General features: G+C 41.6%; 1 protein-coding gene across 1 annotated transcript in view; it reads right to left on the bottom strand.

Moving 5' to 3' along the window:
* The window catches only part of NAALADL2 (N-acetylated alpha-linked acidic dipeptidase like 2), an 855,965-nt gene extending 842,044 nt beyond the window's left edge, over positions 1-13,921 (bottom strand). Inside the window, 1 exon segment of the mRNA XM_066601349.1 lies at positions 13,790-13,921. Within this exon segment, the coding sequence (XP_066457446.1) occupies positions 13,790-13,832 (43 nt within the window). The 5' untranslated portion in view covers positions 13,833-13,921.
* Positions 13,922-14,165: the final 244 nt, after the last annotated feature.

Genomic DNA, 14,165 nt, shown 5'->3' with positions numbered 1-14,165 from the left:
GAGCGATATCGCAGATTTTTGAGTGAAAAATCACAAATGAGTATGAAACCATTGAAGATCATTGGTTTCATAATCATGCGTTTTCACTCATTCTTGATTTGCAAGAAAACATATCGCTGATGGGTAGGCGCCCTAAGCATTAATAATGAAAGCTGTGAATTGGAAATGTTATATGGCAGTGATCAGTACTGATCCAGTTTGTGTCTCGTTTGCATTTCAAAATTCTTTGTGTATTATTGTGATTGAGAACATAAACTGTATCAGAAGACTAAAGGAACAGAAACACAAAAATCATGCATTCAAAGACTGAAGAGCTAAAGTTATATAATGTTAGTGAAAACAAAAATTACATAGTAGCTGCAAATGGTACAGATTATGCAAATGGTGTATAGACAGATCGCTGTGTAGAGGTAAAGGAATATTTGGAGCAATTTTAGCACAGTAGCCAGTTCCTCACTAATGCACAGTAGCATCTACTAGCACCTATATTATATATTTATTTTACACATAGATATACAAAACTATTCATGTTGTTGCCAGATGGGCTCTCACAATTTGATCAAAATGTGTGCTAAGAACCTCAAATTTATTAGTATTTATAGTATTAATGCAATTTGAAATGATGAGGGCTGCCTGTCCACGGGCGATGATCTGCTTGCGATAAATCGCCCGTGGATCACGCTATGAAAAGCTTTCCATAAGCTAACTATGGAAAGCACAGCCTGACGTCCACGAGCAGAGAATCATAGCAATTCTCCGCTCGCGAGGTTTGAAATGGTGGCATGCTGCGATTTGCCGCGATTCTCTGCGGTTAGTCTTTCTCCTATGGGAGCCTACACTTCTATGGGAGCTTGAAAGCACACAGCACACAACCTCAGATTGTGTGAACAGGCTACTTTAAGTAGCTTGAATCAGCCTGTTCACGCGATCTTTAGAGAAGTGTAGCCGTGAGCTATGCATGCGGCTATACTGCACACAGACAGCGCTCGTCTGAAAGAGCCCTAAAATATATGCACAAAAAGCAATAAACTTCTGCCCCTATGGTGTTGCTCTATGGTTTGTATATTGTAAATACATTTATAAGGAAAAGAAAATAATTTATGTAAGTTTTCAGAACATTTTCTTAAGATAAGATTAATGTATGTATGAAATAATAGAAATAGTACCATGTTATCATAAATTCAAATACACATTATGTTTAACAATAGGAGATAACAATAGGCTACATCTACAGACAAGAATGTAAAGAACTAATAAGCAGGCGGCAGAAAAAATGTAATGTCTAAAAAATATCAAAATTGTAATACTTAGAATTCTTAGTCACTGAGGTAAGGGATACCAAGTATTTCCACTTGTACCATATTCCAAGGGGCAAGATCATTATATAGATTGGGAAGAATCTTGGTATAGACACATGATAAAGATGCGAGCCGATTTACATACTTTTTTTCCATAGATCATTGCCTGAAAATAAATCTCTATGCACCCACTTCATTGAGAGACGGTATCTAGATACAGAAGCTTAGCTCTACTATAACTCTTAACCCTTTCCAATCCATTTATTTCTTCTCATCCATTCTCCCCAGCTCCAAATAAATTGGAGCTGGGGAGAATGGATGAGAAGAAATACATTTTCCCTGCACCCTCCTGAACTGACATAGTTCAGGAGGGTGCAGGTGCTCACTGCACTAAGGGGGGACCTGTTTACCTGTCCGGCGTCTTCCGAATTCTCCCTTCTACCTCCCGGCTCGGCGATCATGTGACCGCTGGGGTCAGGTGGCACCCAGGAGTCACATGATCGCCAGGCCGGGAGGCAGAAGAGAGAATGCAGAAGACGCCGGACAGGTAAACAGGCCCCCCTTCGGTGCAGGCTCCTGGCTCGGCGTTCATGTGACCACTGGGGGTCAGGTAACACTGGCGGTCACATGATCGCCGGCCGAAATCTCTGTGCATTACATAGCGCTAATTGAGCGCTATGTAATGTGCAAAGGAGAAGGCAGAAAGGGATAAAAACCCTTTTTGCTTTCTCCTCGGGGGTCCACCATGAGGACCAGTGCAGGAGTGCATTTGCACCCGATGTGTCTGATGATCGGGTGCAGATTCACTCCTGCACTGCAGTGTCAGGCCTGTCCCGACATCGGAGCTGTGGAGGGAAATAATGTCGGGGCAGGCCCGACATTGGATTGGAAAGGGTTAATAATGCAGTAAGCATAGAATGGTAAAATACCAGCTCTATACAGTAATAGTGATTACAGTGTAGTTACCCCCAGTGACCACAGGTGGTGCCCTCTGATTGGTGACGTCTATTTTTACTCTTTATCTGGGCTGAGGCTGGCATGAAGATTTCTTCCAGACGTGACTCATCTCTGCACACCTTTCCCGACCCTACTGCTACCCCGAATGAACTTTTCACCATCTCTAAATAGTATTATTCTCGTTCTGTGGCCCCAAAAAGTACTACAATTGCATTTACCCGAATTATAGAGTTATAATGTTATTTCTAGGGCATGGTGAATTTTGTTTAAAAACAAAAACACGGAATTGCTGTTTTGTCCATCTGTTTCACAAATATAAGAAAAGTGATCAAAAAGTCACATGCCCCCCCCCCCCCCCCCATACCTATGGAAACTACAACTCATCACAAAAAAACAAGACACATAGCTTTGCTGGAAAAAATTAAAAATGTTATGGGTCTTGGAATGTAGCATTGCAACTACAATTATTTAAATTGTCCTTATTGTGGAAAAGTAATAACACGCAAAAAATAAAATAATTAAAAATGTTTTATATATATATATATATATATACACACATACACACATACATATATATTCATTACACATACATACTGTAGGGTGAACCCTATAAAGAAAGAAAAAAAAAAAAAATATATATATATATATATATATATAATGGTTCCTGGAACATGACCTGCAAAAATAAAAAATAAAAAAACTGCCTGGGTTATTAAGTTGTGAAATAAGCCAGTCACTAAATGGTTAAAGTAATTACATTTTTACAACAGCCTCAGTCATGGATTATTAAAATTGTAGTCATAGAAAAATCAGTAGAAGATTACTATACAGTAGACAAATCTTATTTGTTTAGTTCAATAATATTTGTGTTAAACCAGTTGAACTGGTTTAAAGTAACTATTCCTGCTAACAAAGCCAAAACATTAAGCTCAGCTACTTAAAGGTCAAAATGCCTTCTGTATGGAATTTTATTATACATAAAGTTTGAAATGGTATATACCTAACAACATCAAATATCAGTAACTCATTAATCTGTCGTGCTCCCTATTGTAAAGGTAGCATATCTATTGATTAAAATCTTTAACCCCTTCCTGACTAGCACTGTACACGTACAACAGGGATAGGGAAGCCCCCAGACGGTAACACCAAGAATGAGAGCTTGGTGATACATATTGTAGGGGCTTTTAATGGTGGACAGAGGTCAGATGGATGATTTGACAGGTCTGCAGTTACGAGGTAAGCTGTGATCGTCTATTGTGATACCTCTCTATCATAGCTAGTATTAACTTTTTATACAACTTGTGCTACAATATGAAAGATTGTACTAAATGGGCTAGTTTCTCATCCCCAAGCTTATCAAAAAGCCTTTAGTACCCATGACCCTGCAACTGGTTCACTGCTTGTCCTTTCCTAGATCACTTTAGGTAGGTACTAACTCCAGCATACCAGAAACACTGCACAAGACCTATTTCTTTGTTTTTAAATAATATACAGAATGTTAACAAGATTGTTATCAATCTATCTGTAAATATTGGGTGTATAAATTGCAACAGTAATATTGGTTTGTCATAGTGGAAAGAATTGTATTGGTGTTTGGCAGGAGTAAAATACAGTGCAGCAATTTAAAAGTAAGGCCTTAGGCCACCTGCAGACGGCCGGGTTGGATCCCGCTGCGAGAATTCTCGCGGCGGGATGCAGACCCGTGCCGCTACAGCGCCTACTGTCACCCGCTCCCAGCGTTTACTGTCTCCTGCTATGCGCCGGCTGCCGGCCAGCCGGCGCATGCGCAGAGCAGAGCCGGCCCGCCACCACTGACATTTCTGTGCGGGCCTCTGCAAGACTCGCACAGAAATAGAACATGCCGCGATTTGTTTTCCGCTTGTGTTTTCACACGGACAAATCGCGGCCGTCTGCACAGGATTGCCTTTGTAATGCAATCATATGCAGGCGGGCACGGATGGAAATTCTGTAGGAAATCCCTTCGCGGAATTTCTGCCCATGTGCAGGGGGCCTTGTGCAGATGGCAGAGTCGAATCCCGCTGCAAGAATTCTCGCAGTGTGATGCGACCCATGCCCCAACAGTGCCCTGGCATTCACCTTTATACTCACCCGTCCGGCGTATTCTCTCTCTGCAGTGTGATGTGCCGGCTGGCGCATAGCCGCACAAGTGCAGTGCACAACCGGCACGTAAGCCGTGACGTTTCTGTGCGAGCCAGGACATGCCACGATTTGTTTACTATGCAATCCTATGGCAGCATGCCTGAGTGGAAATTCTGCGGGAATTTCCCCCCTTGTGCATTTACCCTAAGACCACCTGCACACGACCGAGGAGGATTTCACATGTGGGAGTCTGCAGTGGAATCTGACCCCGACCCGACTTTTGGCTTCCCTCCTTACTACGTTACCCGCCTTATCTATTGTATTGCATACCAAGACTTCCCGTTGCTAACTCCTGGCTTTCCATCTGACTACTCTCCAGACCAGAACTGTTACCGGCATGTTTTTGCATACCAAGTTGTATTTTTCAATGACACCATATTAATATTTAAACTATTGGAGGGATGTTTTAAAAATATAATTTTCTTTTTCACATTTTAAAATTTTTGCCGTTCACCGTGTGGCATAAATAACATGCTACATCTATTCTGTGATATCAAATGTATATAGTTCTTTTGGTGTTTTTCTACTTTTCCATATGGAAAAAAATTACATTACCATATTCACATAAAATAGAAGAAAATAGGACAGTGTTTTTTGCTTAAATAAGTCCTAGCTGCAGCTAAAAAAATATTAATACATCACCTAGAAGTGCTGTCAGGCTTCAGCCTGTTCTCTCCCGGACTCCCCGACACTCTTCTTAATCATGTTCTTCTGGCCGGAGATTGAAATATCACCGCCTCCTGGAAGCGCTGCCTCTGATTAGCTAACTGCTTTGACTAATCACAGCCGAATCATTCAATGAATGGCTGAGCGCTGCCTCTGATTGATCACAGTGCTCAGCGCAATCAGAGGCAGCGCTTTTCTGAGGCGGGGAATTTTCAATTCCCTGCCACCAGAAATAGAGAAGAACGCTGCCGGGGACTGCGGAGTAGAGACGGACAGTGCTTCTAGGTGAGTTCATATATTTTTTTTCTGCAGCTAGGGATGATTTTTGGGGTAGGGCTTATACTTTAAGCTCCCCCGCACAGCTGTGGCAGAGGACCGTGATCTTCCCCCTATGTTTTCAATAGGGCCAGCGCTGATGTGACAGCATCTAGGGGTTTCACATTCAAGGAATCCCCTACAGCCGCAGCAGGGGATAGCGATGGGACCGCACTTTTATGTGCAAATTTTACAATCATGTGACCAAAAAACGGCCTCAGCTTCTTTCACACATTTTTTATACATGCGTTTTGTTTTTACTGACCTATACATCTATGAGCCTAAGGGTTCAGTCAAATGAGCGAGTTATATTAGAAAAACAGAGTAATTAGTTCTTTAACAAGATAAGTGGGACCATATAAATAGTAGGATCCAAGTTTGTCCAAGAGTGCCTTCGAATAGGATACTGCTACAAACACCTAATCCCTGTACTATTCTGGAAGTCCAGGGAGAGTATTGTCGGAATAACCCCGTGTACAAGACCTCGGTCGAAAGAATATATAAAGAAGTGTGAAAACAATTCCCGCTTTGCAGCATGGGAATTATTTTTACACTTGACTTTATTTTATGATATTAAGTGCTACAAAAAAGTTTTTTCCTTTAAATTCAGCTGTCGTCACCTACCCATAGACTCGTCATTTGAAGCCAGTCAAATAATTATTTTAAGTTGTATAATGTAATATGCACATTGATTTTCATTTATTTATTTTGAGAGATTCAACCATCACACCCACTGTAAGAAAGGTTTACCCTACTAAATCTACACAATACAGTACAGGATCATTGGAAGAATGCCCAACACTCTAAGGAGGTTGTAATGTGGCCACTGCAGAAAGAAAATCATGTATCTCCTTGGAAAATGCAGTGACAAAGAATGACCTTGTAATTGCTGCCAGATCAATGGCTTGTCCTGGCTGATCTCCACAGTATGTCAAACTGAAGCAGGAATACGTTCTCAGTGCCCTATTACTAGACCTTTCCAGCAGGTTAATACAAAACTATGTTTCTATACAAGTCGGATGCATCTCTTAGCAGAGAAGAAAAACACACAGCAGAATACAAACGTACTTCATGTCAATGTTTACAGTATATAAAAATACTGATGCATTTAACTCTATGCTCTGCAGCACGGGATGCCGGCAGACAGTGCTGGGAATATTATTTCTGCAGAGTCCAGGATGCTTGAAGCGATTATAGATTCTATTTTATTAAAGAGCATTTCTTCTGACAAAAAAAAAAATCACCTTCAGTTGTCATTGTGTCTTCTGATATTTCATCCAGTCATTTGTGAGTTAGATTGGCGTAACTGATGCCAGATTTTCAAAAGAGGCAAGAACTCAATGCAGTCAATACATTGTCCATAGAGATGTCGCACAACTTTTGCAGACACAAAATGAGAAAATCTTCTGTGTTAGGACTTGTTTATATTAGTCTATCTTATTTTTATATACAATAACTGTGTATTTTTGACAATTTCAGAAAGGATCTCAGGAGGAAAAGCTCTTTTTTTCTGTTAAAGGGATTTTCCAAGATTAAAAGGTGAATATAGTTCTTTTTTATTTCATATTGTTATCTGCCCTTTTTAAAATGCTCCTATTTGTCCAGCGCCACCACCCAGGTGGCAGAAGCAACTGCAGCGGTAATGCATCATTCATCGTTCACATACCTGTTCAGGCAAATCACTGACCTAAGGCTGGATTCACATGAACGTATATCGGCTTGGTTTTCACGCCAAGCCAATATACGTCATACTCATCTGCAGGGGGGGGGGGGGGGGGGGATGGAAGAGCCAGGAGCAGGAACTGAGCTCCCGCCCCCTCTCTGCCTCCTCTCCACCCCTCTGCACTATTTGCAATGAAAGGAGGCAGAGCGGGGGTGGGGCTAAGTTCTGAGAATTAGCTCTGCCCCGTCCCGCCTCTCCCCATTGCAAATACTGCAGAGGTGCAGGGGGAGGCAGAGAGGGGGTGGGAGCTCAGTTCCTGCTCCTGGCTCTTCCATCCTCCCCCCCCTTCCTGCAGATGAGGACGACGTATATCGGCTCGGCGTGAAAACCGAGCCGATATACGTTCGTGTGAATCCAGCCCACGTCTGTTTAGTCCTGCATGCTTGCTGAGGCTAGTATGTGGCTGAGAGGTTATGAAAGGCATGTGACCTCGGCGGTCGGTATTCAGATGCGGGGTGTTGGACAGCGGTTGCAATTTAAAAGGCAAATATAGTTTTTTTCTGTATTGTACACTATCTGCCTCATGTATTTTTTTTAACTCTACTAAACCCCTTTAATTAAGGAGGAATGTTACTTGAATATCACTCAAGATGACTTTTTTACACATGCTCATGTACAACCTAGCTCTGGGTGTATCACAATAGTTTTGATAGATCTGTAGTTCTGACATTACTGTATTGAAATGGCAAGAATTTTAGTATGAACAAAGCCTAATTTTCAGATATCAGTTATTACTAACATGTTATTTTCCTCAGTACGCAATACTGAATTTGTAACTCAAGTTAGTGGGAGGCCTCCTATGACAGCTTTAAATTACACCAGGTGAAAGAATTAAATCAATACAGGCAATCTTTAGGACTGAAAGTTGAGTAAATAGTTGTGGTCGAACAAGTGATGTGTGTGCTCAGGTATTTCTACTGCACAGTGAGAAAATAAAAGTATGCCAAGCTCAGGTTACATGGCAAATCAGACAAGCCCTGAAACGGATCTGGCATCTTGTGTTGTCAGGTTGGTGAACAGGGCCCCAAGAGGACAAAAAAATATTTATGCTTAGTATAAATATACAGTACAAGTTCCACATCTATTGCTAATGTGTGATATATCATACAGTGTGAGTGTTAGGAGTGTAGTGAAGTTTCAGTAATTCTGAACTCTCTATTTTTAATAGTTAATTCACAACTATATAGTTCCTTCACATTTGCAATGTTTTCGCTCATCTGATTAAAAGAAAGTCCTATCTGTATTTTGTGATTTTTTTTTTTAATTGCCTATGTTTCCCTATAGAGCCTCCTTTTTATTGCAACGCATGAACTTGCAATTTTTGTGTGATGTGTTTCTAACATTAGAAACTCCTATTGACTTTCACACAAAAAAATTCGGGAAAATCACGCCCCCAAAAATCGCAAGCGGCAGCGATGTTTTTGCGAGGAAGAGCAGCACTGAAGCTCAAAAATCCTGGGAACAAAGACGTGATTTTGCCATGATTTTTTCGCAGCGATAATGCAATCACCAGTGTGAAGTATAGTCTGTTTCAATAGAATTACCTTTTTCTAGGAAAACTAGTATATTATATTGCTCCAGCGCAGATGCACTAACTGTTGGAGCAATTTACCATTTCCGAAGCTTTGTGGTATGCATTTCAAATAAATGGTTCTTGTTTGTATGGGATCTTCCCAAGGAGAAACACTAGAAGAAGTTACTAATGTGCATGAAGTTCGTACATTCTCCTCTTGCTTGTGTGGGTTTTACTTTGGTGATTTACTATAAAATTGCATTCACGCATAAGATGTTTATTTACAGAATGCTCCATTCTCCAGATATTGCAGACATTGATTCCTCTGCATTTTGGTTGTTGTCACGTCTCAGTCAGCTTATAGTTAATTATTTGCCAGCACACCTTGTTTCTGTAGGTTATATCCAGATTAGCAAGGGTTAACTGCTCCTGTGCTTTCTAGTCTAGGTTAATTAGTCCTGCTAGTGTCTGATAGGTGTGGCTGGTGATTGACATTTCTGTCAGCCAATCGGCTTCTCCCTCCTCCCTATAAGATCCAGCTATTGCTGCCTGGGAGTTGCCAATCTATTTCCAGTGATCCCTGAGCAGTCCCCCTGCTCAGACCTGATGTGTATCCGGCTCTGGTGTTTTGGTTTGTTCCCTTGTTTGTGTCTATTATTTATCTGTTCTTGTTCTGTTTATTTCAGTCCACTTTACCCTGTGAGTTCAGGGCTCCCTGGTAGGGATTGGTAGTGGCCTAGGTACAAGTGTGTGTCCGCACCTGTCGGAAGTGATCGGCCCGCCGATTAGGCAGGGCAGCCAAGCGGGGTAGGGGTTTTCAGGGAAAGGTTTTCCCTTTGTTTAATTTACATTTTCATTGCACGTTCAAGATATACAGACCTTCACCTTCCAGCAGAGGTGCTCCCTGTCCATTCTGCAACTAGCCACCTGTACCAGCGCTTTCCTGCGTCTGTCTTGGCTGCCCCTGTACCCTGTTCGTGTTGGAGGTCCAGGACAAGCGTGACAGTTGTTTACTGCTTGTTGCCAGGGAAACAGACCATCTTTTGTATGAAAGAAATAGCAGAGCACAACGGTAATTAGTGGCTGGTCCAAAAGCTAGCGTACATGTTTTACTGAGATCCCGGGCATCAGATTTAGATGTTAGAAGTGCGCAGCCTCCTATGCCTTTTTTCCCAAAGAAGGGGTGGTCTGTTTCCTGGCAATAACCCGTAAACAATCAGAGGAACCAATATCTGGAGAACGGAACTTTTTGGAAATAAACATCTTATGGGTAAGTGCATTGTTTTGTGATTTTCAACACATTGAAATAGGATTCCTGAGATGAGAAAACCCCTTCAACATTGCATCCGTATTGCTCATTCATTATACAAAAGGCATGGTCCCAATTCTGGCTGTTTTGATTCAGGAAGCAGACAGCGCTGTAGATTCCACAGTGGCCCAGTTTGGTACTGCAAGCCTAGTCCCATTCATTTCAATAGGTGTCAACCTGCAAAATCAACGTAGGCAACTGAGCAATGTCTAGAGTGGTCAGCTTCCTGCAGCAAAACAGCTAGAAGTGGGATTAACCCTTTAAGTCAAAACACAGGAGTGTAAGGATGGCTTGACACACAGCAATTCTGAATTTTGCAGTTTTTGATGCAAATTTTGAGTCAAAGCTAGTACGTGGATTGATAGAAAAGAATAACTATGAAGGAAAGACTTCGATTTCTCCTTCTTACTGAGCCACTTCTGGATTTAGCTCAAAAAACTGCATTTGCGTTTTCCTAAAAATGCTCCATGAATCTACCCTAAACATACTAAATATCTACTGGAGAGAATCCAAGTATGAACAGAAGCTGCAGAAAAATCCACCACAAATTCACCAGCAAGTTTGCTACACTGAAATGTGTAAAATTAAGGGCTTATTCACACATCCGTATATCGGCCATGTTTTTACACCCAGCCGATATACGGTGTCCCTTTCTGCAGGAAGAGGAGGCAGGCCGGGAGCAGTGCACTGAGCTCCCGCCCCCTCTTCGCCCCTTGCCTCCCATTGCAAACAGGGGCGAGGGGCGAAGAGGGGGCGGCAGCTCAGTGCACTGCAACTGGCCTTGCTCCTCCCCCTGCAGATAGGGACACTGTATATCGGCTGGGCGTGAAAACACGACCGATACATGGACGTGTGAATAAGCCCCCAGAGTGTAAATTAGCAACAAACATTTACATGCTGCAGACATAAAAATCTACACTGCAGGTCAATTCCCATGCAGAAAAATTCCAGAGCATGTGGACTAGATTTGTTAAAATACCATCCACATATCCAGTACTGTAATACACTGCAGATTTTACATGCACAACACTGCATAGAAAACTTGCAGCATTGTTGAGATGTATGGATGCATTTTTACTACTGATGAGTGATTATTGGAATTGGGACGGCCGATTCCAATGAGAGTAAATATCAGGTTCACTGCTTTCCCCAATAAAGCCAAAGCCCGCACATTGTATGGGAATACAGCCATATATTTGGTCAAAATATAGAGTACAGTTGTGTCGGAGGTCAATCATAGCAGACAGCTGTCATTGAAAACAAAAGAAGGCCCATAGGTGTACTACTTGGTTTAAAAGCAATGTCATAAATTTAACGAGGACAAATTCTGCCAGTTGAAGACAACACTCACACACCGGGAGAGTTGCTAAAAGTTATGCCAAGGGAGACAGCAGGTATTCTGCTTGTTATAAAAGCAATGTCATAAAGTTCACAAATAACAAATTCTACCAAGTGAAAAGCACAACCTAACATAGGCCTTCTCCAAGGAAAAGCTATAGAGCTACAGCTTTTTCTTTAAAAAAAAAAAATCATTTTGGGAGAAGAACCAGAAGGAGATTAGCAGCAGCAGCGATTTGAGGGCGCAGTGGGGTCTTTGACATAAACTATGATCAGTGATATGCGAGAAAAAACTGCCAGCATGCTAACCAATGAGTGGAATCTGCCAAGGGGGTACAGAAATCAGATGAAATCCATCCCTGGTTCATTTTTATTAACGTCAGGTGATCCAGCTTGATAGGCGGATGCTTCTGTAAGTTATTACACCCCAGCTGTGTTGAACACCCTTTCTGATAGCACACTGGCAGCGGGGCAGGCAAGCACCTCTACAGCATATTGTACAAGCTCCATCCATTCGTTCATCTTAGAAACCCAGAGGTCAAAGGAGCCAAAGCCATGTCTGAATACATACACATGGGAGCTGACATAATCTTGGACTACCATAGATAGGTGCTGCCTGTGACTCCTACACTGTGCTGTTGCTTCGATGAGCTGCAAAACCTATGCCACACCTCTGTTAGGCTTTCCCTGCCACCAGCGGCTTCCTGCACATCCGACAAAAGTCGCAGAGCTGTGATCCATTGCGGATGCATTCCAGCGGCCACAGGGAATTGCTCTGCTCAGGCTGCTTAACAGTCTGTCCTGATAATGCAGCATTTTGAGGTCTCTCTCCACTGACAGAATGATATTTGTGGGGGGGAATCAAGTAGGGTGGCCACCCACTTTTTGTTTTGTATTAACAAAAAAAAAGCAAAAAACGCAATCCCTGGGTGGCACAATAGGTGAGAACAGAAGGTAGCTTGTATCTTTGTGAGCTATTCATGTTTGGCTCAGCATAATTAAATTTCTCGAACCCCACTGCTAGCTGCGTAAAGCATGCAAATTATTCGCAGTGGTCGGACTAACGACTTTGAACAACGTCTGAGGCCAAAAATAGTGAAGTGAAATATTCCCCACACCAAAGTATAGTTTTTCTGTCTGCTTTGCTGCTTTATACAGTGATAGCAGCAGGAATATACCCTTTACCAATGTACAGACCATGTTATATATAAGCATATAAAATGTGGTGCAGCAACTTTCTCTGCTCACTCTAATAGAACCCCGGTATACAAGCTTTCACACCAGCAGAAATATATCTATAGATTATCTGTATTATATAGACCTATAAACATGATGCAGCTTCTCTGTCCTGTGCTCAACTACAAAATGGCATCTGGTTACACTGTGCCTATGTTATATATGGATAGATCATGTGATGCAAGCGTTCACTTGAACTGCTACCATATGCAAGAGAGAGGACACATTTGGAGATATCACCAAGGCCACCCTGTCCGCTGATTGGCTGCACACTGACCTTTGCAACAAGCATTGTGTGAAATTTGATTTTCCCATGATTTTCACCAAAAACAGTTTCAGATTTATCTAATTGAACTTGGCGAAGAGCAGGACGATTTTATCAGCCAACTGATCAAGGCAAGCAACACTAATCTTAGCATCTATTCTCTTTCTTGAATCCACTTGACAAAATTAAAAAAAAGGGATATTTTTTCTTGATCAAACACTGGAAAATGAGTGAAGCCTTTCAATGCCAAATCTTATCCTATGTGGGACTCAAGATAAAAGTTGAAGCTGAAAATCTTACTTGCTTTTATTCCTGGCAGTTGTCTAAGGTATTAGGAAGTGCACACCAGAAAACAAATGCCGTTGAATGCTGAATGTTGAGACATTTAATCTGGCGTGTGGCCATGACCTCCTGTGTTACCCTTTTAAGCATTGAGTTTTACAATTAAGGCAGGCAAGCATTTCTAATATATTTAACCAGTCACTGAGCAATCATCACAATGCCGTACTCTGACAGCTACTGAAAGAAAAACAAAGCGCAAACAATAAATTGACTAAAGTATGCAAATTCTAAAACAATTTAATATATACAAAACATTGCAGCAACAATAACATAATAAAACAGTGTGGTGTTTATGATCCAGCTGAACACAACATAACTAATACAAAACACCAGAGCCTCTATAACAATATGCAGAGGTACGAGGCCTGTCATACTGGCAGGTGTAAGACCCGAACTGTAAATTTCCAGGAATAGGGCATGCCAGTTCTAGCACTCTACCGCAGAAAATGTTAACACTCATATGTTACCTTAACAAAGTGCGACAGAGAAATACCATTACTCAGAACACTTTCTTTCTTTCTAGCAAGGCACATTTTCAATTAGTCATGCTTTAGGTATGAAAACACCCACACATGCTGTTGCAAACGGCAATAAAAATCTCACAGGTTGTAGAGACTAATCTAACACCTGAACTCTTGAAAATCACTTAGCAAGTTGTTGAACCTACCTTGCAGTGATACGCTTGCAGAATCTGATTCCTTTTCTCCCATTGTAGTTGTGATGTAAAAAAAAAGAAAGTATCACAAGGTAGCCCGTTCACTTTGAAGAAGCCACTATGTAGGCTGTGACCTCCTGCCTGTGTAGTGTACTGGAGTGCTGCAATAGTATACCTATTTAGCTAGTGAATAATTAGCAACCTGTTTCCTGAGTTACCTGGGCTTGCCTGACCTGTTTCTCTATCAACTGACATCATATCCTTTGATCTACAGTGCCCAGCTCCAAACAGCATGTCTTTGTTTCCCCTGGAGAAAAAAAGGCATGTGCGTTAATGGATTGGTTATTTAAGATTAACAGAATTAGATATTTTTCAATGTTCCATATGT

This window comes from Eleutherodactylus coqui, chromosome 1, assembly GCF_035609145.1.
Source record: "Eleutherodactylus coqui strain aEleCoq1 chromosome 1, aEleCoq1.hap1, whole genome shotgun sequence".
Taxonomy (NCBI): Eukaryota; Metazoa; Chordata; class Amphibia; order Anura; family Eleutherodactylidae; genus Eleutherodactylus; species Eleutherodactylus coqui.
The sequence above is the reverse complement of the archived record's forward strand: the minus strand, read 5'-3'. Positions and strand labels throughout refer to the sequence as shown.